Source organism: Narcine bancroftii, chromosome 3, assembly GCF_036971445.1.
Source record: "Narcine bancroftii isolate sNarBan1 chromosome 3, sNarBan1.hap1, whole genome shotgun sequence".
Lineage (NCBI taxonomy): Eukaryota > Metazoa > Chordata > Chondrichthyes > Torpediniformes > Narcinidae > Narcine > Narcine bancroftii.
In genome coordinates, this window is record NC_091471.1 from 134,358,323 (window position 1) to 134,381,028 (window position 22,706).

A 22,706-nucleotide genomic window follows, 5' to 3' on the forward strand; every position below is an offset into this window, starting at 1 on the left:
CCAGGGACGTGAGCCATACTGGGAGGGACATTCCAGTCGCCGATTTCATGGGGAATGAGAACAAACATTCATGAGGGGTCTCGTTGGTAGCCGTACACAACAGCGACCAAATGGCATGGAGCGCCTTGGGCAGGGCGAACTGCCAGTACTCAACGGCCCACCCTTTCAACTTGAGAGCAAGGAAGACTGCCTTCCAGACCACCCCGTTTTCGCGTTCCACTTGACCATTGCCTCTCGGGTTATAACTCGTTGTGAGACTGGTCGCAATGCCCCTCACTGTCAAGTACTGGCGCAGCTCGTCACTCATGAATCTAGACCCCCGGTCGCTGTGGATGAAAGCAAGGTAGCCAAACATGGTGAAGATCTGCCCCAGGGCCCTGATGACGGTGGCCATGGAGGTGTCCGGACAAGGGATAGTGAAAGGGAAGCATGAGTACTCGTCCATTACTGTGAGGAAGTAGATGATTCAGTTCATGGAAGGCAGGGGCCCTTTGAAGTCCAAGCCGAGACGCTCGAAGGGCTGAATGGCCTTTACAACATGGGCCTGGGGCAGGTGGAAGAAACGGGGTTTACACTCCGCGCAGACCCGGCAGGCCTTGGTCATGTCCCTGATGACCCTGATGGTATATGACAGGTTCCGGGACTTAATGAAGCGGTACAACCTGGCGACACCCGGATGGCAGAGGGACTCGTGCAATACCTGCAGCCTGTCATCATGCATAGACACTCAGGTGCGAGAGAGGGCATCGGGGGAGTCATTAAACTTCCCGGGGCGGTACTGGATGTCATAGCTGTAGGTTGCCAGCTTGACTCTCCAGCGCAGGATCTTGTCATTTTTGATCTTGTTCTTGTGGGTAGCGTTAAATATGAACGCCACGGCCCACTGGTCTGTGAGGAGGGTGAATCTTCTGCCGGCCAGGTGGTGGCGCCAGTGGCGTCTGCTTCCATAATCGCCTGGGTCTCCTTTTCAATGGCGGAATGCCCTAGCTCGGAACTGTGGAGGATCCTAGAGAAGAAAGCGATGGGGCACCCCCCCTTGGTTGAGGGTAGCGGTGAGGGCTACCTCGGAGGCATCACTCTCCACCTGGAAGGGGGAGTCCTCATCTACGGTCTGTATCGTGGTCTCCACGATGTCCTGCCTGATGCGGATTAAGGTTGCCTGCGCCTCGGGTGGGAGGGGAAAATTGTAGCTTGGGCCAATGGAAGGACCTTGTCTGAGAAACAAGGGATCCACTGCAAGTAATAGGAGAATAGGCCAAGGCACCTGCGGAGGGCCTTTAGCATGGGAGGGAGAAGTAGCTCCATTAATGGGCGCATCCTTTCTGGATCTGGGCCAATGACCCCATGGGCATGATGTACCCCAAGATGGCAAGGCGGGTGGTGCTAAACACACACTTCTCCTTGTTGTAAATGAGGTTCAGCTCCCTGGCCATCTGGAGGAATTTTTCCAGGTTAACATCATGGTCCTGTTGGTCACAGCCACAGATAGTGACATTATCCAGATACGGGAATGTCGCCTTTAGCTTGTGCCAATCTACCATGTGTTGGAAGACAGAAACTCCATTCATGACCCCAAAAGGAACTTGGTGGAATGGTACAGGCACCCGTCTGCCTCGAAGGCGGTGTAGGGCTTGTCCTTCAGGTGGATGGCGATTTGGTGACATGCCGACTTCAGGTCAATCGTGGAGAAAACCTGGTAGCGGACTATCTCATTGGCCATGTTGGAAATCCTCGGCATGGGGGTAGGCATCCAGTTGGGTGTACCGGTTAATAGTCTGGCTGTAATCCACAACCACCCTTGGTTTACTTCCCCCTTTGACCACCAGGACTTGGGCTCTCCAAGGGCTGTTACTGGGCTCTATGACACCTTCCGTCAGGAGTCGCCACACCTCTGCCTTGATGAAGTCTCTGTCTGCAGCGCAATAGCACCTATTTCTGGCAGCGATCGGCTTGCAGCCTAGCATAAGATGTGGGAAGAGGGTCGGTGGGGTGATGCATAGTGTGGAGAGGCCGCAGGTTGGCCGGGGCTGGTAGGTTGGCATGCTGTGTAACGTGAGTGGAGGATAGGGCTCCCCCGAAGGCAAGGGTGACACTGTGCAGGTGGCACTGGAAATCTAGGCCCAGGAGGACTGGGGCGCAGAATTTGGGCATGACCAGGAGCCTGAACCCTATGTATGTCTCCCCTTCCACAGTTATATCAGCCAAGTAGCACCTGTGGGTACCAATAGTCTTATCCTTGGTGGTGGGGGTGATCGAGCAGGTGGTGGGGTGGACTTTTAATCTCAGGGTGTGAGCCACATTCGGGTGAATGAAGCTCTCGATACTGCCACTGTCGAACAGGCACTTTGTTACCTGCCCGTTGGCTTGCACGTCCATCATAGAGCGCCCGAGGTTGTGAGTGATGCCCGTGGTCAGTGTGGTGGCAGCCAAGACCGTCTCAGGTTTGGAGTCTTCACTCTCTGGTTGTGCGCGGCGATTTATGGTGTCCGGAGGTGTGAGGAGCATCAGTAGGGCGGCCTGGCCATTGCCCATGTTGAACACGTCGACATCAGTTGTGGGGTGTGGTGTGTGGCAGCTGACGGCATCCGTAGGCGTGGGGAGTGTCGGTAGGGCGGCCTGGTCATCGCCTGTGTTGACCATGTCATTCACAGTGTCGTTGGGGGCCCTCTGTGTCGGCCGCTGCCTGGCCCAAGATGGCGGCGGCACATGGGGGCCTGCTACGTGGCTGGCCTTCTTCCCCAGCCGTGTTTGTTGCACTGGGGGAAGTGACGTAGTCGGGGCCAGTGGCAGTGATGTCATTACGTCAGCCGGAAGTGATGTCACACCATGAGCCGGAGGTGATGTCGCTGTAGTTCTCAGTGAGCGCCACTGGCGAAGGCGGGGGCTGGTCCAGGTACTTGGGGCTCACGTTGTGATCATCACTGGTGGAGCCGGATGCTGCACTATCAGAGTCGGGGAAGGCAGAAGTTATAGCAGAGATAATGGCGCTGTCAGGCACACGCAAGTGGAGGCGTCTACAGGGGAGATGGGGAGCTCATAGAGGGCCGCTGAGCTGCTGGCTGGTTTTGAGAGGCACTTTAGCAAAGTGGCCTTTCTTGCCACTTGTACTGGTTCCTAGCCGGGCAGTTTCGGCGTGATCATCGGTCTGACCCACACTAGGACCCACAGTACTTACAGGGGTGCCGGGCGCCTGCAGCAGCGACGTTCTCCTCCCCAGCTCGGTCTGGGGCTGCAGCTGCAGTGTGAGAGGGCCATGCGGGAGCCTGGGGGAACCTGGAATCAAAGGTTTCGATATGCAGGGCTGCAGCTTCCATGGTTCGGACCACTTCCATTGTTTTGGTCAGGGCGTAGATATTATCTTCCAGCAGCTTCTGCAGGATGGCCCTCGAGTGTAGCCCTCAGACTAAGGCATCCTGGAGCAGCCTCTTGACCTCCTCTGTGCCTACCCCAGGTTCAGCCAGACACGGTCGGGACAACTCTCGCAGGTGTCCCAGGTAAGACTCAGCCGTCTCCTCAGGTTGCTGGGCTCAGGTGTTGAGGAGATACCTTGAACAGACCGCATTCATGGGGGGGCTTGTACAAGTTCTCGAGAGTGTCCATTGTGCTCTTGTATGTGGAGCAGCCTTTGGTTGCCTGGAAGGCGTGGGGACTCAGCTTTGACCGGAGTAGGGCCAGCCTCTTCTGATCTGAGTCCAAGATTCTGCCTGTGTGCACCTCGATGATTGCCTCGACTGCGTGCCGCCAGTCTCGAAGTGTGTCTGGGTTTCCAGGTGGCATGGGTCGACTTTGAGGCTTCCAGCGCTCAGGAGTTTTTCTAAGGCAGCCGTGGGAAAATTTTGTGGATTAAATTGTGGTGCCCTGTTAGCCAGAATCAGACACACACAAAGTAAAGACTGTACAACCAGCTTTAATCGACAAAGACTTCCACAGAGCCAGGCTGGCTGTAGCTGCAGTAACTCTGAGTGAGACTTTGGGATAGCGCAGGCTTATTGAAGTGCCAGTTGATGAAGTAGACAAAGATGTGGTCAAACAATAATCATGGCTTTTATTAGCAGAAACTCATGGTACAATAATGAAAGACATATATATCTATATATATAGATATATATATGCATATACAGTTATATCCAAGGGGAGGGTCCTTAACAGTAGAGATAATGCACACTCAATGTTAGTACAGCAAGGCTTGCCAGAGGGGAGACAGGCAGCTTGGCAGACATTCACCACACTTATATCCCAGAGGGTGATTAACAGCCGGCCAGGTGTTGTCCTGTCCCCTTACACTCCTGCAGGTACAGAGGTTGCCCCTGCAGTAGGCCGGTGATACACTCCTGCAGGTACAGATGTTGCCCCCTGCAGTAGGCAGGTGGTGTACCACCACACAGGTGGAGCACAAAAATTGAGTAATCTTGAAGACGGTCCTTCTGGCCCTTAAGTCTAAGGGGTTGTCCGTAGAGTACTAGCAGGTCGCCCTCGCTGAGGCGCTCCATGCCATCTGGTCACTCCTGTGCACGGCTACGAACGAGACCCCCCCATGAATACCTGTTTTCGTTCCCCAGGAAATCGGCAACAGGAACATTACTCCCAGCATGGCTCACGTCCCCGGGACTGGTGCTCCTGTGTAGACACGTGTGGGCCCACAAGGCCGAACCCCTGGTCGAGCAAGTGTTCCTCCTACAGGCAAACCATAACTACACCTACGTTAGGTTCAGCAGCGGCAGGGAGGACACTGTCTCAACCAGGGACCTGGCACCAGTGGGAGCACCGACCACAGCTCAACAGCATCTTTCATCCCAGGACCACGCTGCCCTAACGCACTCCCCTGACTCTGGACAGCTGTGGGACACCCAAGACCATCCCGGGCACCCCGGACTCACTCCAATCGTGGGGGATGAACCCGCCCCCTACCCATCCAACGCCTCATACACACTTCAACTCCAGCCTCCCTGGCCACCCCTCCTCGCTGCCCCATGCCAGCCGCTCCAGCTCCAACCCCCGCCCCCCCCCCCCAACTAGCCCCCACTTACCCTCACTGACCTTTGGCTTGGAGCCAATGTTGTAAAGCTTCCTTCGCAGAGACTCCGATGGCCACCGGACTGTCTAAACTTGTAAATAATGTACATATGTTTGGAGCTTTGTAGAACATGAAATTTAACTTCCCCTCCCCAGGGACAATTTTAAAGAAGGGGGTAAATGTGGTGGTACACCACCAGCCTACTGCATGGGGCAACCTGTGTACCTGCAGGAAGATCACTGGAGGAGAGGACAAGGCCACACCTGGCCGGCTGTCAATCAGCCGACCTGAATGGGCCAAGCACCACCCGGTTGGCTGCCAATCACCCTCCGGGATATAAGCTACATCCGGCCCCTCGAGGTCAGTCTCAGATCCAGCACAGCTACTCTCACAGCCAGCTCTGTGGAAGTTTGTGTGGGATAAAGCCTGTTGAACAGATTTTATGTTTTGTGTCTGCTTTTCTGCTCGATAGCGCATTGCAGTAGTGCATGAGAGTGATTTGTGGGAAGTGGATTTTGATGATGCATTCATTCACTTACCTTGACCACACATGGCTTTCATTTTATATGTTATCAATGCATCCATCCTTTGCACCCAATGCCACATCATCAGTAGATAGCTCTTCTCCACACCACTGCCTGCAGTCACCAGCAATTTTAATGCACAGTAGAAATCCCCAAACACACCAGGAATTATATCTTCAACCAACTGAAACCCAGTATTAGTTATGATCATTTCAGAGTTCTCATACAACATGGTGGGGGGGGGGGGGGTGATGGGATGGGTGTGTCAGGGTGGGGTGGAGGGGCTATCATCCTACTTCTTGATAGTTGTTGAGTCATAACTTCACCAACTTTTAACTGCCAGCACCTTGATTTCCAGTTCGACAAATTCTGAATATTTATGTATTAGTCTTGGATTTTGTAAATTGTTAGCAACTTGATTTGATGTTGCCTGTTTCTCTCTATCTGGGCAAGCTTGTATACTGACTGTTAATGTTACTTTACAGGGAGTGAACCTGGAGTTCACATAACTAGTGACCTATCGTGGACATACATCTCCACACTTATCAGGAAGGTACAACAGCAACTGCACTTCCTGAGAAGACTGAAACGGTCAAGGCCACCATCCACCATGATATCAATTTCCTATAGGAGCTTTATCAAGAGCATCCTGGCCAGCTGCATCACAGTGTGGTACAGTTGCTGCAGAGAAATGGATCGGAGGTCAATACACAGGATTATAAAAGTGCCAGAGAGGATCACTGGGGTCTCCCTACCCTTCTCCTCCCCATCAATGTAATCTATTGGGATTGTTGTCTGAAGAAGGATGTTGTGGAAAAAAATCTCATATACAGAGGAATGCTGCTGAAGAAAGCCTTTAATCAAATGTGATACCATGGAAAGAGCTCTATCTCCTAAAAGCGTAAGTCCGAGTCTCTGGCCAAAAAGACACACACATATCTTGTCAACATATAAGTAAGACACATAATCAGAATACATGTGATAAGAAAAAAACATTTGCAACTGAGGAACAAAGGAAGCTTTACAATATGTTTCAGGCATAAATCAACTAAAAGGCCGTTTGAACATCACAACGAGCAAGAGAAGAACATCAGTTTTTGTAACAAAGGTAACAAGCTGGTGTCACATCCATCTTGAACTACAACTCTCTCAGCTTAGAAACTGGGGTTAAATGAGAGTTAGAACACCAATTAGCCATTTGTTAAGGAAAGAATTTGAAGTCATCATGTCAGCAAGAATATTTTAAAGTTTAGTAGTTAAACTAGAAAAGTTTGAAATTTCCTCTACAATCCCTCCTTGTTAATATTTTGTGATTAACACTCCTTACTGGGGTATCTCGTCTTCCTCTTCATACAGGATGTTGTATGTTTCGGGGAAGGGCCGCTCTTTTGTGGGGTAAACATTTTCTCCTGGCTAGTGGTGTCTCTAGCCATTCAGGACATCATAGGGATGCCACCTGGATGAGCCCTTTACTGCTGTCACACTTGAAGCAATTTCATAAGGTCTTCATCTAACAAAGGGATGGATCAAGTATTTATAGATTCAAGCAAGTTAGAAGAAGGTTACCTCAGTTACAAACTCACATGATCTTGAAGAAAAGCATTGTGAAAAGCAATAGGTGTGATGGTCAGGCGTTTCGATTCAATTTCTCGTGAGTCCTGTATCTCTCTTTTTGCATGTGGTTCACCCATTTAGTGATGTTGTCAGAGCTGTTCATACAGTAGCCTTGACCTGTAATCTGACAGGTCTCCCCATGATCAGCCAGAATAGTCAGGGTCCATTTGGTTCTGGATTGTCACCGTACGGATAGCAAACATCTCTGCTGACACCACCTTCCCAGCTGCTTTGAATCTCTTAGCTGTTTCATTAGCCAATAGCCACAGCTTCTGAGTCAGTGAACCAGTTCTTTGGATGCCTTTCTCGTACCATCAAAGGACAACAGAATCATAAAGACCTGCTTCATCTTAGAGATTCCTCTCTTCGTCCTGAACCTGGTTACATCTGGCCAATCAGGGTATTGTTGTAGTTTCTGTACATGATGTTTAGAGGGAACCACATATCCCAATCCCATCCAATTAGTAGTCAGCCATGGGTATGCCTTATGTCAAAAAAAGTCTCATTGTATACAATTTTACATCAACTTTCTCCCAGCCTTGGTATGGTTATATAACTGTAGGTACCATTTAATAAAAGATGTCATGTTATACCCTGCTGACCTCCACATGTTTATATCCTTATTTTCACTTATCTGTGATCGGTTCAGTCTCACAATCCATTCTATCACTTACTGTATGGGGTAGGGCTGTGTCTTGAGTGGATACCTCCCATTGAGTTGGTTAGAATATGGGAATACATTCAACAGCTATAAACATTCATCTTGTCAACATATAAGACACATTTAAAAGGGTATTATGCTTCTACCCAAAGTTCCTCTATTCAGTCACGACTCCAGTATTCAGTTCAAATGTCAAGGAGATAAAAGGACTAACAATAAAGTTCTCATGTTGTAGCTGGGCCTTTTTCCCTTAAGTCTATTTGGTGTATCTAGTGAGGCTGTCCTTCAAGCTTTTACTCCAGTCAGTGTTATTACTGGGGCCAGGAATGGCCCTTTCCAGCAAGTTCCCACTTTCTTCCGATCCCAGTTCTTTAGGTTTGACATTAGGATATTCACCATTTTGATCTGTTGGATCATCCTCCTTTAGGTGTGTTTGTTGTACCTGTGAAGACATCTCTCAAAAAAGTTTTAGTTAGATTACTCATATATTTGCTCATGTTATCACTTAATAATAAATCCATCCCTACTGGCTATGCGGACTTTGCTCCCCAGGATGTCTGTATTGGCTGTCCATGGACCATCTCTGCAGCAGATAGCCCTGACTTAGCCTGGGGTGTCAACCGCATTTTGATCAATGCTAGGGGAAGCACTTTTTAGCCAATTTTAGCTATTCCCTCAGATAATTTGACCAGCTTAGTTTTTTTTTATGTTTCATTCCAACATTCCACTATTCCTGCTGCCTGGGGTTAATGAAGTAGTGGAACCACTGTCAGATCCCCAATTCCTTATAAGATCCCCAATTCCTGATACTATACTTCATTTATCTTGGCTACAAAGTGAGGACCATAAATATCAAGTACTCTACACATGTTTAGCCGGCTGGCAAAATCTTATAACTGAGTATTTGTCTGCAAAACTTGCTGTTTTAATATTTTGTTTGGTTAGCTTGTCTCTGTTGCTGCATTTCAAAACATTCAGAAATCATACAATCTAACTACTTATTGACTGCATTTCTTTTAACGGTTTGCAGACACTAGGTTATATTATAATTGAACTTAAAGAGTCCTCAGCTTAAAGAAAATTGGAGTGTTTAGGTTCTCATGATGCATATTTAATGATTATCAAACATTATTCGACTCCAAAGCACATAGTCACCGACCGGGCTGCAGGAGGGGCAGCTGTTTGCTACCAATGAGTTCTTCAGAATGCCTTTGCATCTCTTTCGCCTGTGAGTGTTGGACTGACAGTGATTTGGTTAGTTGCTGTGCATAGGTGACCATTATGTCAATTAACGCATGTAAATCTAAAGTAATGTCAGGTCAAACTTAGGATTTTAACCCTGTACTGCTGTGTGGGCTTCTATGCATTTCAAATAAAGCCAATGGCAATACCTTTATCCAATTCAACCCAGTTTCTTCTGACAACTTCAGCCAACTTAAAGATCCCAGGTAAATCGATAACAACAAGACAATACTTATAGTTACATTCTCTAAGTAATTTTATAAAATCAATCTATATACACTCAAATGATAGGCATTAATGTCCTTCCCTGAGGGCACATAATTTCTTTACCAAGACTATTTCACTGACAGATGATACATTCCTGCGCCTTTGTGTCTCTTTTCTCAAATTAGTGATGTCCCACTCCTACCATTCTCCCTTAGTCAAATATTATTGCATGTACAGGTTAAAAAAAATTGGATTAGGTACAGAAATTGTCCACCAGGGGTGGGTCATAATTAAGTTTCTGGATTTCTGTCACACCCTTTGCTGCTTACAGAGTTCAAAGAAATTAGCAGGGCAGGGGCGTCCGCCTGAAGTTATCCCCATATCAGGCAAAACTGTTCTATTTTAAAGCAGTGTATCACTTTCTGAATAAACAGTGAAGGAACCATTTATAGCAGTAGCCAAGGGCTACAGGCTTCTGGTATGGGCATCAGTATTCTTTTCCCTATCATGTAGGCTCTAATAAGGACAAATAATTCAAGTTGCTGGGACACTGGATGATAGAAGGCAGCCGTCTTTATTACTTCATTTCTGTATTCTTCACAATGGCATAACCTGCACAGTGTTGACCTGTATCAACAACAAAGGCTGCCCAGTCAATAAACCAATTGGTAGGTTCGTCACAAACAATCATAATCTGGTTCTTCAAGTTCAACTGGAGGCGGTGTTAAAAAGGCTATTGAGTTAACAGTCATACAATCATGAAATTAGATATCTGGAGAGTTGCGTCTGAATGCTGGATGTATTTCACTCTGAGTTTCTGTTTATTACTCAGCCAAAAGGCCATCATTGTTCTTCTAGGTTGTTCTTTGTTTTTAACAAGGTTGCAGTATTTTTTTTAAGCTTTGCAATATCTAATCTGCTGTATAAGTTTGGTGTGCTTCCAAAATTCCTGAGCAGTGTCAAAGGCTTAACTTGAGATTGCAACACTGAAGAAGTTGAACACCATTTCTTAACTATTATTAATGTCCAATAGCTGTGAAGCTGTGAGTTTTTTTGACCACTTCTTCCTCACTCGTGCACAGTCTCATTACGCAAAGAAAAGTGCTCAAAGGTGGGAGGCAAACTTTCGTTCAAGTTCTTTTCAAAATGAGCAACAATTCTTCATAAGGTCTAAGTCTGAAACCTTCTTTGTCGTATTTAGTCAGACACATGACTGGTAACTGTGGCTGCTTGAGTACATATGGGGGTGGTCTTACCCACAAGGAATCTTTTGATTCCTCATCCTCATCATTCTGCAAGAATGGGGTTGCCCTGGCTGACATCGGATCCCCAGGGTTTTCATTTTCACCTTCTGTTGGTGTTTCCCTTCTAACATGTTGAATCAATGTATGAGAAGTTTCAGAAGCGAGAAGAAAAAAAAGTGGGCACTTGATAAAACAATTTGTTTTATAATGCCTAAAATAATTCTGCATGGATTTGAAGATCTGCTAGTAACTGGCTTGTTCTGGTCCATATCATATTTTATCTCTGAAGAGTTTCAAGGAGAATATTTAAAGTGGGCTCAGTGCAGTTTTGAAAATGCTGGAAGCACTGGCACTTATAGTCTTAGAATACACATACAAATTAGCAGAAAAAAGGGGTTTCAGTCACTTAGCAGCAGAGAAAAAAAACCTCTCTCTCACTATAAGGTGGGCGTGTGGGCAAAAGAATGCACCACCATTTTAGCCATTTGTAATTTTTAAAATTGCATTATCTCTCAGCTCTTGTTCTTTTTCCATTTATTTGATGCGTCTTTTTTCTTCACATTAGTTGTTCTTTCTTGTCTGTTTTACTAGTGTTCTAGATTCTTCCTCCTGCTGGCCAAGCTTCATTTGTTAGGGCCACTCTTAAATTCTTTTCATCTCCCAAGCGCAAATTACGCATTGCCTTCACCTTTTTAACTTTATGTTATACTCACCAAAAATGTGTCCAGCCAGCCCTTTTCTGGCCCCCCCCTGCTCAATTTCTACCCCCCCTTTTTTCAGTTGCGCAACTTGGTGACCAATTTAACCTTTCCCATACTTTGGATACAAATAGCGCATTGGCTGTCCTGGGGTCAGCACATCACTCATTTCGGACATTTTACCCAAATGAGTGTTTACTCCCGATTTATCACACACTTGTCCCATGTTGTCTTTTTGCTCCTCTGCACCCACTTCGGAGTCCTGACCTTCACATGGGGGATTTCCCCTCTTAACAACCTCTTAAGGCAGGGTTGTCAGATCTAGGTCAACACTTTTATCCCTTTCCTGAACAAACCTCCAGGTCCTTTTTTTCCCCTTTTGGCGAATCCTCAAGCCCTACCTTCTCTAGTTTATTTTATTATGGTGTCTGCCAGCGATCGCAGAGGGACCAGTGGGTTACTTACATATCATCAGGTGTCATTTACCATCTTTATTCATTTCTCATTTCCCTTACTGGTCTTCAGGAGTCTTGCAGGCTTTGTCCTATTAGCAGAAGCAGCTTTCACTGCTCAACTGCTGGTTCTTATCTTTTCGGCAGGAGGACCTTGTACTGCTTGACTGCAGATATTCCTCATTGTTGTCTAGAGAAAGCAAAGTAAAGCCCAGCGTTGAAGCAATAAAACCATTACAATACTCACCGGTGTAAAGGAATTCCACAATAAGTTCCTCTGTCTCCTTTGGTCAGTAGCTACCCTTGTTTAGTCCCCCTTATAGCTAGGACTGTTACCATTCACCCCCCCCCCCCCACCCCCCTTTCAGAGGCTGGCCACCTCCCTTTCGGAGTGACTGGATTTTCCCAACTTGGAAAATCTCTCTTTTTCCCTTGGGTTCTGGGATTCTGTAAAGCTGTTCACCCTGTTATTCCTTTCCAACTTGAGAATCCCTTTCTCATCGCCATCTGTTCTGGAAAAAAATCTCGGACACAGAGGAATGCTGATGAAGAAAGCCTTTATTCAAAGGTGATACCACGGAGAGAGCTCTATCTCCTAAAAGCAGAGGTCCAAGTCTATGCCTTGGGCAAAAAGACACACACATTTATAATCAGAATACATGTGATAAGTAAAACATTTTCAAATGAGGAACAAAGGGAGCTTTACAACATGGTTCAGGCATAAATCAACTCAAAGGTCATTTCAACTTATCTCGATGAGCAAGAGAAGAACATCAGGTTTTTGTAACAAAGGTAACAAGCTGGTGTCACATCCATCTTGGACTACAACTCTCTCAAGTTAGAAACTGGGGTTAAATGAGGGTTTTGTTAAGGAAAGACTTGGAAGCCATAAGGCCAGCAAGAATCTTTTAAAGTGTTAGTACAGTAGTTAAATTAGAAAAGTTTGAAATTTCCTCCTCAAGGGCATGCAAAATCATTGAGGACCCCTTCTACCCTGCAAACAGCATCTTTCAGCTGCTCCCATTGGGGAAGAGACACAGGAGTATCAGAGCCACCAGGCTGAGGAACAGTTTCTTCCTGCAGGCAGTGAGAATGCTGAATAATCAAATGAACTGCTCACACTAATTATCCAAGGCTATCATATCCATGAAACAATATCTATTTATGTATTTATTTGTATATATGAAATAATTGTACTGCATATGTATTGTTTGTCTGTATGTGTGTTATGTCTGCGAGTTTTGCACCAAGGACTGGGGAACGCTGTTTCATTGGGTTATACTTGTATAATCAGATGACAATAGACTTGATCTAGGAAAGGGTTCACTGCTCACTGCATGTGTATTACAGATTAGTTTTCATTCAGGTTCATATTTCTATTGAATGATTAATTCATGGAATCTATAAAAAAAAGCAGATGCTGGAAATTTAAAATAAAATCAGAAAATAGTAGAAATATAGGAAGAGAGAGAAGATGGAATGTGTGGGTAGTTGTATTAGGTCCAATAAGTATGCATGAGGTTTAAGCCTATTATAACATTATGAACCATTGGTCCTTCACAAAATTTTGCACAAACCAACAATATTCCTCTCTGGAAATCTTCACATCCTGAAGACATCATTCCAGAGCCTAGTTTGAACCAACAAATATTGTTTGAAAAGGTTCAGAAATAGATGCTCATGAAAATGAGAACTAACTGATGATCAAAATTTAAGGCATGAATTCAAAGACTTTGATTGAATAGTTAAAATAATGATTGAATGCTTTCCTGCATGGTTTCCATAATGCGAAGGGAAGTGATTGACATATTTAGGCTTACTGGGCCCCTCTTAAGAACCTGGAGCACTTACCATTGATGATGGACAATCAGTTCTTCACCTCTTCCTGTTGATCAATTGTTTAGAAACAGGGTAGTCTACCATTATATCATCTTGTGCAATGTGAATTTTTAGAAATTTATCCAATTTTATCTGAAAACTGAATACAGAACAAAATCAGGAACCTCTTGTATATTTGATGTTGTTTTCAAAATTTCTCAAAGGTTCCTGTACAAAAAATATGCCAACACCTCGGCAATGTGCAATGATATCCAATAATGTGGATAATACTTTTAGATTTTAGGAAATTCAGATGCGTACTCATGCAGAAACAGGCCTCCATTGCTACAGTCATATGTAAAAGACACCCGCATTAGCAAATCCTAACTCAGGGGTTCATTGCTGGGAACCAAGTTAGTATCTTTTGTTAAAACCTAACTTCATTGCTTAGTACCCACCTCCACAATACACTGGCCAACTACAACCAGTGCACCTCCCAAACATCATGCAACCTTTATTTCAAAACCGCACCATCCCTTTACAACCTTCATCATTTTGTCATTGTGATCATTTGCCAACCCAGCTGATCTTCTCCAGCCATTCACCAACTATTCCTGAGCTGAGCTTCTCTTGAAAGTGAACCTTCATTGTCGGACTCATCATCTCTCCATTCCCCAGAAACAACCTTTGATTTACCTGTGTTCCTTTATTCACCACACAATGCAAAGTGGACAATGTGAACTCCACACAGGGGTTAAATGAGAGTTTCATATAGCACCTTGAGTAAAGTGTGCAGAAGAATTTTACATCAGTGAGCCATCATACTTTCAATGCACATTTATCACCATGAAAACATCCTTACCCTGCTAAATTAGTGACCAGATACATGCATTCTGAACATCCTCTGGCAATCCAATCCCCTTAGAAATCTTAAATCATACCTCATAACTTCAGCAGGAGGCTCAATAATGAAACCATCTATGATTTCAACTTAAATCACGATCGTCATTTGTGAAATCTGGTCAGAAATCCACACAAAAGGTGTAGATTTATGCTTGAAAAAATTAATAGCCCTGCCCTTTTAGATTGTTACAGAAGTTATATATACACAGATCTAATTTATTAATTCTTTATAGATTGGACAGGTATAATTTGCATATTGCTCCACATTTTCCTTTAACTTACCTTCTTATATATCCAATCATGGGTTTTACCAGAAGGCAACAATATATGTAACTTTTGAACTTAATCCACAATTCAAAAGTATCTTCCAGGTCAGGTTTAGCAAGTGATTGATAAAATGTCAAGAAATTAGTTTTATGTTGCTGGTGAACTAATTTAACCAATTGTTTGAGAACAAACTGACCTTTACAGTTTCCAGAGCAGAAAAGTTTCCAGGTTCCAGAAATGAATTTTAGTGAGATTGAAGGCCATGATGAACCAAATCAACGTGATTGTTTCCACTCCCACCATTTCGTCACTGTATGCTCAATTTAGAGTTATGCTGCCTAGTGTGAGTATTCAAAACAGGATATCAAAATCAAAATTTTAAAAATAGGTTTTTATCATTGCCATCCAGGGCTTTCAGCATTGAATTCATGGACGGGGCACCCATCAAACAGACAGCTCTGTATTTGGAAGGCTTTGAATATCTAGAACGTTGTTAAATCTGCTCTTAAATTCCTCATCACCAAAGTTCAGGTTGGACTGGCATCTTCAGAATAATAGACCATCTTCTAGATTACTAGTCTGGGAAGGTGAGTATATGCTAACCTGCAATTATTATTAAACAGATTATTACAGCAATATCTAAATATAACAATATATTCTATTTCCTTACATTAACTTTTAAGCTACTAACCCTAATAATTTCTGCTTTTTTTAAATAAAGTCATTTTTGTGAACAAAATTTGATTGAATGCAATATAAGAATGCCAATATTGTATAAATAGTATCCAAGGATTATGATATACAGATTTGCATTGGCCATTTTACTTTAATGTCAGCATTGGCAGTAAAAGAAATTTGGGAAAGTTAAATGCAATGGCTAATTGTGGGGGTTGGACTCCAGTAAAAAAATGAAATATGTTAGAAGAAGCCACCACTTAAATATTTTACATGATATTAAGAAAGGCCCATTCAGCACATCTTGCAACCATCAAAGATTCATCTTTTCTGTTAGCAATTGATTTCCTATTGTAGGAATTAAACAGCTTCACCACTCTTCACAAGAAGGTAGGAACATTAGAAGATAGGTCACCAGGCCCCTCAACACAGCCCCACCATTCAACACGATCTCAACTGATCAGTGCTGCTTGCAACTCGGCTCAGAATACAGGAATGAAAGAAATAAGAGAAGGAGTTGGCCATCTGGCCCATCAAGCCTACTCCACCATTCATGGCTGAACGGGCTGTGGATTCAGCTCCACCTCCCTGCATTTACCCCATAAGCCTTAATTCCCCTACTTTGCAAAAATCCGTCTAACTCTGTTTTAGATATATTTAGTAAGGCAGTCTCTAATGCTTCCTTGGCAGAGAATTCCACAGATTCATCACACTCTGGGAAAAGCAATTCCACCTCCCAAATCTTGTACATTTCAAGTCTCACCCACCAATGTAAACAACTTTCCTGTCTCTATCTTATCTATTCCTTTCATAATTTTATATATTTCTGTAAGATCCCCAAATATTCTTCTAAATTCCAGTGAATATAGCCTCAGGTGATCCAATCTCTCCTCATAGGCTAACCTCCTCATAGGCTGACAACCTCATCTCTGAATTAAAGCAGATGAACCTCCTCTGCACCACTTCCAAAACCAGAACTGTATGCAGTACTCCAGGTGTAACTTCATCAGTGCCCTGCACAACTGCAGCAGAAACCCCCTCCTCTTAAAGTCAATTCCTTTAGCAATGAAAGCGAACATTCCTTAGCCTTCTTGATAACCTGTTGTACCTGCAATTCATTCACAAGCACCCCCAAGTTCTTCTGCATAACAGGAAACTTCAGTCTTTCATCATTCAAATTTATTTTTAGTCATACAGAAATGTCATAGGCCATTTCGGCCCATGAGTCCCTGCAGCCCAATTTACCCCCAATTAACCTACATCCCCAGTACGTTTTGAACAGATGAACAAAACCAGAGCCCCCAAAGAAAACCCATGCAGACATGGGGGACTATAAAGACGCCTTACAGAGAGCGCAGGATTCAAGCCCCCACCCAGACCCGATCACTGGCGCTGTAAAGTCATTGCGCAAACTGCCACAACAACCAATAATCTAACCTATTTTTTTCTTCCAAAATGTATCACATTTATCATACAGCTAGACCTCACCCAATTATTCAACCTGTCCACATCACTGCCGTCTCTTCCCATCATTTGTACAATTTCCATTTCCATTCATTTGAGTGTCATGATCAAACATATAGTGCTACATTTGATACCCCTCTGAGGCACTCTGCTCACCCCTGAATGGAAACAAGACAAGCATCCACTTATCCCAACCTCTGCCTTCTATTGATTAACCAATCTATCCATGATATATATTAACCCCAATTCCATGTATCCTGTCATGGATGTCTTTTACATGGCTTTAATTACAGTTCACAATAACCCTCAATTCCTCAACCTTTCAGGTATGTCCCAATGATCTGGCCTCCACCAACCTCGTGTCAGAGAATTTCAGAGATTATTACCCTTTGGGAAAAGTGATTTCTACATACCTCAGTTTTAAATGACCAGCCTCCTACTTTGCCATTCTACCCTCATGTTTGTGGCTCTTCCACTCATCCCCATCTTTTTGATGGAGTCACATTGCTTTTTTTTCCTATCTTCTAGTATCCTCTCAAAACAGAGAGTTTGGAAAAATTTCAAACAATAGATCCACTGCACATCCTCATGGCAAACCAGCCCCGCTTGTATCGCCACGTGGCGGGGCAGCCATGGGGAAATGGCATCGTCAGTGGTTTCTCCCTGACTCCAGCATCCCTTCCACCGCGCACCCTGGGCAGTGATTATGATGTCACAAAGCACCAGGTGACTGAGCTCATGCTGCCCTTAAATGGGCGTGCTGAATTTGAATTAAATCTGTCATTAATGACCCTCAACGTGGTGGCTGTGTTTCTTCCACTGCTCACACCGTCACAGTGGTGACCCCAATGAGCCCAGGTGTTTTTCTGGACTCAAATCACCATGGATTCAGCAGAGGTTAATGTGTCTCCATCAAGCTTCCCCCCTTTTGGACCCATCAACCGAGAACGTGGTTCAGGCAGGCGGAAACACAATTTCAACTCTGCAACATCTCCTCAGATGCCACGATGTTCTAACATGTCGTTAACACTCTGGACCAAGATACAGCAGCGAGGGTTGATGACATCATCCACCACCCCCCCACGGCTATGGGCAAGTACACCGCCCTCAAAGACCTGCTACTTGGAACTTTCAGGCTAACTCCCCAGCAACGGGCGTCCAGGCTCCTTCACCTAGATGGACTTGGGGACCATAGTCTGTCGACACTGATGGACGAAATGCTGGCCCTGGTAGAAGACCACAAGCCTTGTTTTCTCTTCCGCCAGATATTCCTGGAACTGATGCTGGAGGACATCCAGCTACTCCTCATAGATGAAGACCTCTCGAACCCGAGGAGATCAGCAGCCCATGCGGATGCCCTCGTTCATGAAGAGGGAGAATGAGGCAGCCCTCAACCAGGTGGCATGACCAGCAGTCAGCCGACCGCAAGCCGCTCTCAAGACCAAGCCAGAGGAGGGCCAGTCAATCTGGTGTTTCTACCATCAGCGCTGGGGAATGCAATCCATAAGTGTCACGGGTTTCAGGGAAAAGACCAGGCCAGCCACCGTTGATGACTGCGACGGCTGGCCACACAACAGCCTCCCTCATGTGACAGACAGATCCACCAGCTGCCGATTCCTGGTGGAGATAGGGGCTGAGCTCAGCGTCCTTCCCCCCACAGCATTAGAGACTCGCACCCGATCTCGAGGTCCAACCCTATGGGTGGCCAACGGCTCCACCATCAGGACCTACGGCACCTGCAGGGCACAGATCCAGATCAGGAAGGAGAAGTTCCACTGGAGGTTCATCCTAGCCTCTATGGGCACCCCACTGTTAGGGGCCAACTTCCTCAGAGCTCATGGCCTACTGGTTGACATGAAGGGCAAAAGGCTGGTCAACACCCAAACGTTCCACTCCACCTGACAGGACACAGCAGAAGACTGCAGGCCTGAAATCACCACTGTAGCCATCGCCAAGGACGAGTTAGACGAGATTCTCCACAAATTCCCCGCCATCTTAGAGCCATGGTTCAATGCCGCCCTGCCCCAGCATGGGGTCATCGACCACATTGCCACACAGGTGCATGCTAGACCTAGAAGGCTACCACCCAAGAAGCTCCAGCAGGCAAAGGAGGAGTTCTCTTGGCTCCAGGAACTGGGAATTGTCCGGCACTCAGACAGCGCCTGGGCATCGCTGCTCCATAAGGTCCTAAAATCGTCCGGGGGCTGGAGACAGTACAGGGACTACCGTCAGTTGAACAATGTAACCACCCCCGACAGGTACCCGGTGCCCCACATACAGGACTTCTCTGCCAACCTCCACAGCACATGGGTCTTCTCCAAAGTGGACTTCGTGCGGGGATACCATCAGATCCTGGTAAATCCAAATGACGTGGGTAAGATGGCAATTATCACCGCTTTCGGCCTCTTTGAGTTCCTGCATATGCTCTTTGGTCTAAAGAACACAGCCCAAACGTGCCAGCGCCTCATGGACGCAGTCGAAAAAGACCTGGACTTTGTGTTCATTTACCTGGATGATATTCTCATTACCAGTTGCAATCGCAATGAACACAAAGCCCACCTCCGCACACTCTGCCTGGTTGGCGGACTTCGGCTTCACGGTCAACGCGACCAAATGCCAGTTCAACAAGGAGTCCCTCCAGTTCCTGGGGCACACCATTTCAATTGCTGGGATTGCACCGGCGCTGGAGAAGGTAGCAGCTGTTCAACGATTCCCCAAACCCTCCACCCTGAAAGGCCTCCAAGAGTTCATGAGGATGGTGAACTTTTACCATCGTTTCATCCCCGGACCCGTGCACACCGTGCGCCCATTGTTCGCACTCATGGCCACCAAAGAAAAGACTTTATCACGGTCAGAGGAGGTGGGCAGGGCTTTCATCGCGACAAAGGAAGCTCCAGCCAGCGCCACACTGCTAGTGCACCCACGGCTGGAGGCACACACGGCGCTTTCTGTGGACGCCTCAGCTATGGCAATGGGGGGGGGGGGGAGGGGGTTCTGGAACAGTGGCTCAATGGATAATGGCTCCCGCTGGCCTTTTTCAGCAAGCAGCTACGCCCACCGGAACTCAAATACAGTGCTTTTGACCAGGAGTTCCTGGTGCTGTAGTTGGCCATCCACCATTTCCGCTACTTCCTCAAGCCTTCACGGATCACAAGCCCCTTACTCAAGCACTGGCAATGGCCAAGGATCCATGGTCCGCCAGACAGCAGCGCCACCTCTCGTATGTGACTGAGTTCACGACCAACATCCAACACAGGGCCGGCAAGGACAATGTAGTGGCGGATGCGCTCTCCCATCAAGGCATCAACACTCTCGTGCCTGGCCTGGATTAGCAGCAACTAGCTCAGTCACAGAGGAACAATGCGGAGATGCAGGCCTTGCAGACCGCCATCTCGGCCCTCAAACTCAAGGATGTCTGGGTGCCCCGGACACACGTCTCAACAGGCACGCTGCACCCAGTGGTCCTGACGCACTGGAGGGCGAAGGTCTTCAGTCTGATCTACGACTTCACTTACCCAGCAGTAAAGACAACCATGCGGATGGTTGTGGAGCAATTTGTGTGGCAACGGGTGAAGAAGAAGGTGGTGGAACTGGCCAGGAACTGTACCAGGTGCCAGACCTCCAAGGTCCAGTGACACACATGAGCCCCCATCCAGAACTTCGACCTGGCGGTTTGCAGATTCCAACACATCCATGTTGATGTCGTCGGGCCCCTGCTGGTGTCCAAGGAGGCTCGTTACCTCCTCATGGTGGTGGATCGGGCCATAAGGTGGCCGGAGGCTGTCCCGATTAAGGAAGCCTCCGCGGAGACGTGCGCCAGGACTCTGGTCAACCAATAGATCGCCAGCTTCGAAGTGCCGGCACACATTACTAGCGACAGAAGGGCGCAGTTCACGTCTGTCCTGTGGACTCAGATGGTGAAGCTCCTGGGGGCTCAAGCTCCACCACACCACAGCATACCACCCGCAGCCCAATGGGTTGGTGGAGAGGTTCCACAGGAACCTGAAGGCATCGCTTATGGCCAGGCTCTCTGGACCAGACTGGGCGGACGACCTACCCTGGGTCCTCCTTAGGATTAGGACGGCACCCAAGGAGGGCCTGCAGGCTTCAGCACCACTTTCCCTGCCGGGTGAGTTTTTCAGCCAAGACCCTGACACCATGGCCATCGACAAAAATCTGCTGGTGGACCTACGCAGGCGACTGGCCTCCCTAGCTCCCCCACCCCTGGCACACCACGGCACCTGGTCGTTTCATCTCCCCAAAGAGCTCGGCTTGGCCCAGTTCGTTTCCGTGCGGAGGGGATCACAAGGTGCACCGCTACAGCAACTGTATGAGGGGCCATACAAAGTCTTGTATCGGTCCGGCAGAACCTTCACTCTGGATGATTGGGGGAGAAAGGAACTTTTTACGGTGGACCGCCTGAAGGCGGCCCATCTGGACTTATCACAGCCGGAGCAGACAGCCGCGCCCAAGCGCCAGGGCCGGCTGCCAAAGCGACAGGACGCGTGGCCAGTTCTGGGGGGTGTTGTGTGGCGGCGCACATCCTCATGGTGAACCGGCCCCGCTTGTATCGCCACGTGGCGGGGCAGCCAGGGGGAAATGGCATCGTCAGTGGTTTCTCTCTGACTCCAGCATCCCTTCCAGCGCCCACCCTAGGCAGCAATTATGATGTCACAATGCACCAGGTGACTGAGCTCATGCTGCCCTTAAAGGGACATGCTGAATTTGAATTAAAGACTGTCATTAATGACCCTCAACATGGTGGCTGAGTTTCTTCCACTGCTCACACCGCCACACCACTATCTTTGCTGCCACTTCCTTTAAGAGCCTAGATTCCAATCAGGTCCACTAATAAGTTACTTTTATCCCATTGAGTTTCTTTATTTTATTTTTTGTGATTGGGATTTTATTTAAAATTAGCCCATTTTCTACCTTTGGGAGTGTCCTCTATGGTAAAGGCTGATACAAAATATTAATTTTACATATGCAACATTTCATTATTTCCAATTATTAATTCCTCAGCCTTGATCTCTGAAGGTCTCGCACCTAACTGAGCTATCTTCTTATTTATATATCCATAGAAACTCTTTCTTTTTTCATTGATGTACATATTTTCTCTCAAAATCAACTTTCTCTGTTCCAATGAGCTTTTTATTGTTTTGCCGCTGGATCCTAAAATCCTTCCGTCAGCCCTTATCCATTAATGCCCAGTGTTTAAATTTATCATTGACTTCTTTTGTTAACCTGACTTCTTTTCCTGGATTCTGTCTTTCTGAGATAAATTCCTGCTGAACATGATGAACACAGCTGTTTGAATACCTGCAGTCAAGGAAGACAATAAAGCAATTGAAAATGTATTTAAGGAATGTGCCCTTCTAAAGCTGTGCTATATCACAATTCAAATTAAGACATTTTCATTTGATTTGTAAGTTCTCAATGTTACTCCAGAGGGGAAAACTAGATAACAATTTAGATTTGTAGATTAATTAGTTTAAAAATGCAAATAATAACAGTGAGATTTTTTAAAGGTAAGTTGATTTTAGTTCCGCGCTGAGTGCTCACCATTCTCATAAATTAAGATCTCTTTATCACAAATCTTCTGCAGGAAGTTTGACAGATTTGTATTTGTACTGAGTGTACTGTACTTTGCACATTCTTTCTCAGTAATTACTACTAAGATTGCTTACTGAGCTTTTGATTGGTCATAATAACTTAGGTTTTAGATGGGTATGTAAAAATGTATTCAATCCAAAAACATGTTTGAAGGGTTAACACAGTGGGTTCTCAACCTTTTTTTTCAACTCAAATACCACTTTAAGTATTCCCCATGCCATAGGTCTCTGTGAATAATAAGGGGTTGTTTAAGGTGGCATGTGGGTGGAAAGAAAAGGTTGAAAAACACTGTTTTAATCATACCTAATTG

General features: G+C 46.1%; 1 protein-coding gene across 7 annotated transcripts; it reads right to left on the reverse strand.

Annotated features, from left to right (window-relative positions):
* Positions 1–6,383: 6,383 nt before the first annotated feature.
* On the reverse strand, positions 6,384–21,432 carry LOC138757588 (uncharacterized). Of its 7 annotated transcripts, none has more exons than XM_069925191.1 (4): positions 17,197–21,432; positions 13,508–13,634; positions 11,670–11,846; positions 6,384–8,255 (listed from the first exon to the last, which is right to left on the reverse strand). In XM_069925191.1, exon 1 carries the CDS (start codon positions 20,947–20,949, stop codon positions 20,221–20,223), a length of 729 nt encoding a protein of 242 aa, XP_069781292.1. In that variant the 5' UTR covers positions 20,950–21,432; the 3' UTR covers positions 6,384–8,255; positions 11,670–11,846; positions 13,508–13,634; positions 17,197–20,220. The 7 variants fall into 7 exon arrangements, with proteins under 7 accessions (XP_069781292.1, XP_069781291.1, XP_069781289.1 ...); XM_069925190.1 differs by having other exon boundaries at positions 6,384–8,267; XM_069925188.1 differs by adding an exon at positions 14,841–14,982 and having other exon boundaries at positions 6,384–11,846.
* Between the last annotated feature and the right edge of the window lie 1,274 nt (positions 21,433–22,706).

What these genes read in the sequence shown, in the direction of transcription:
- LOC138757588 (XM_069925189.1), bottom strand. Translation starts at nt 20,949, where the DNA reads ATGGCCATGGTGTCAGGGTCTTGGCTGAAAAACTCACCCGGCAGGGAA.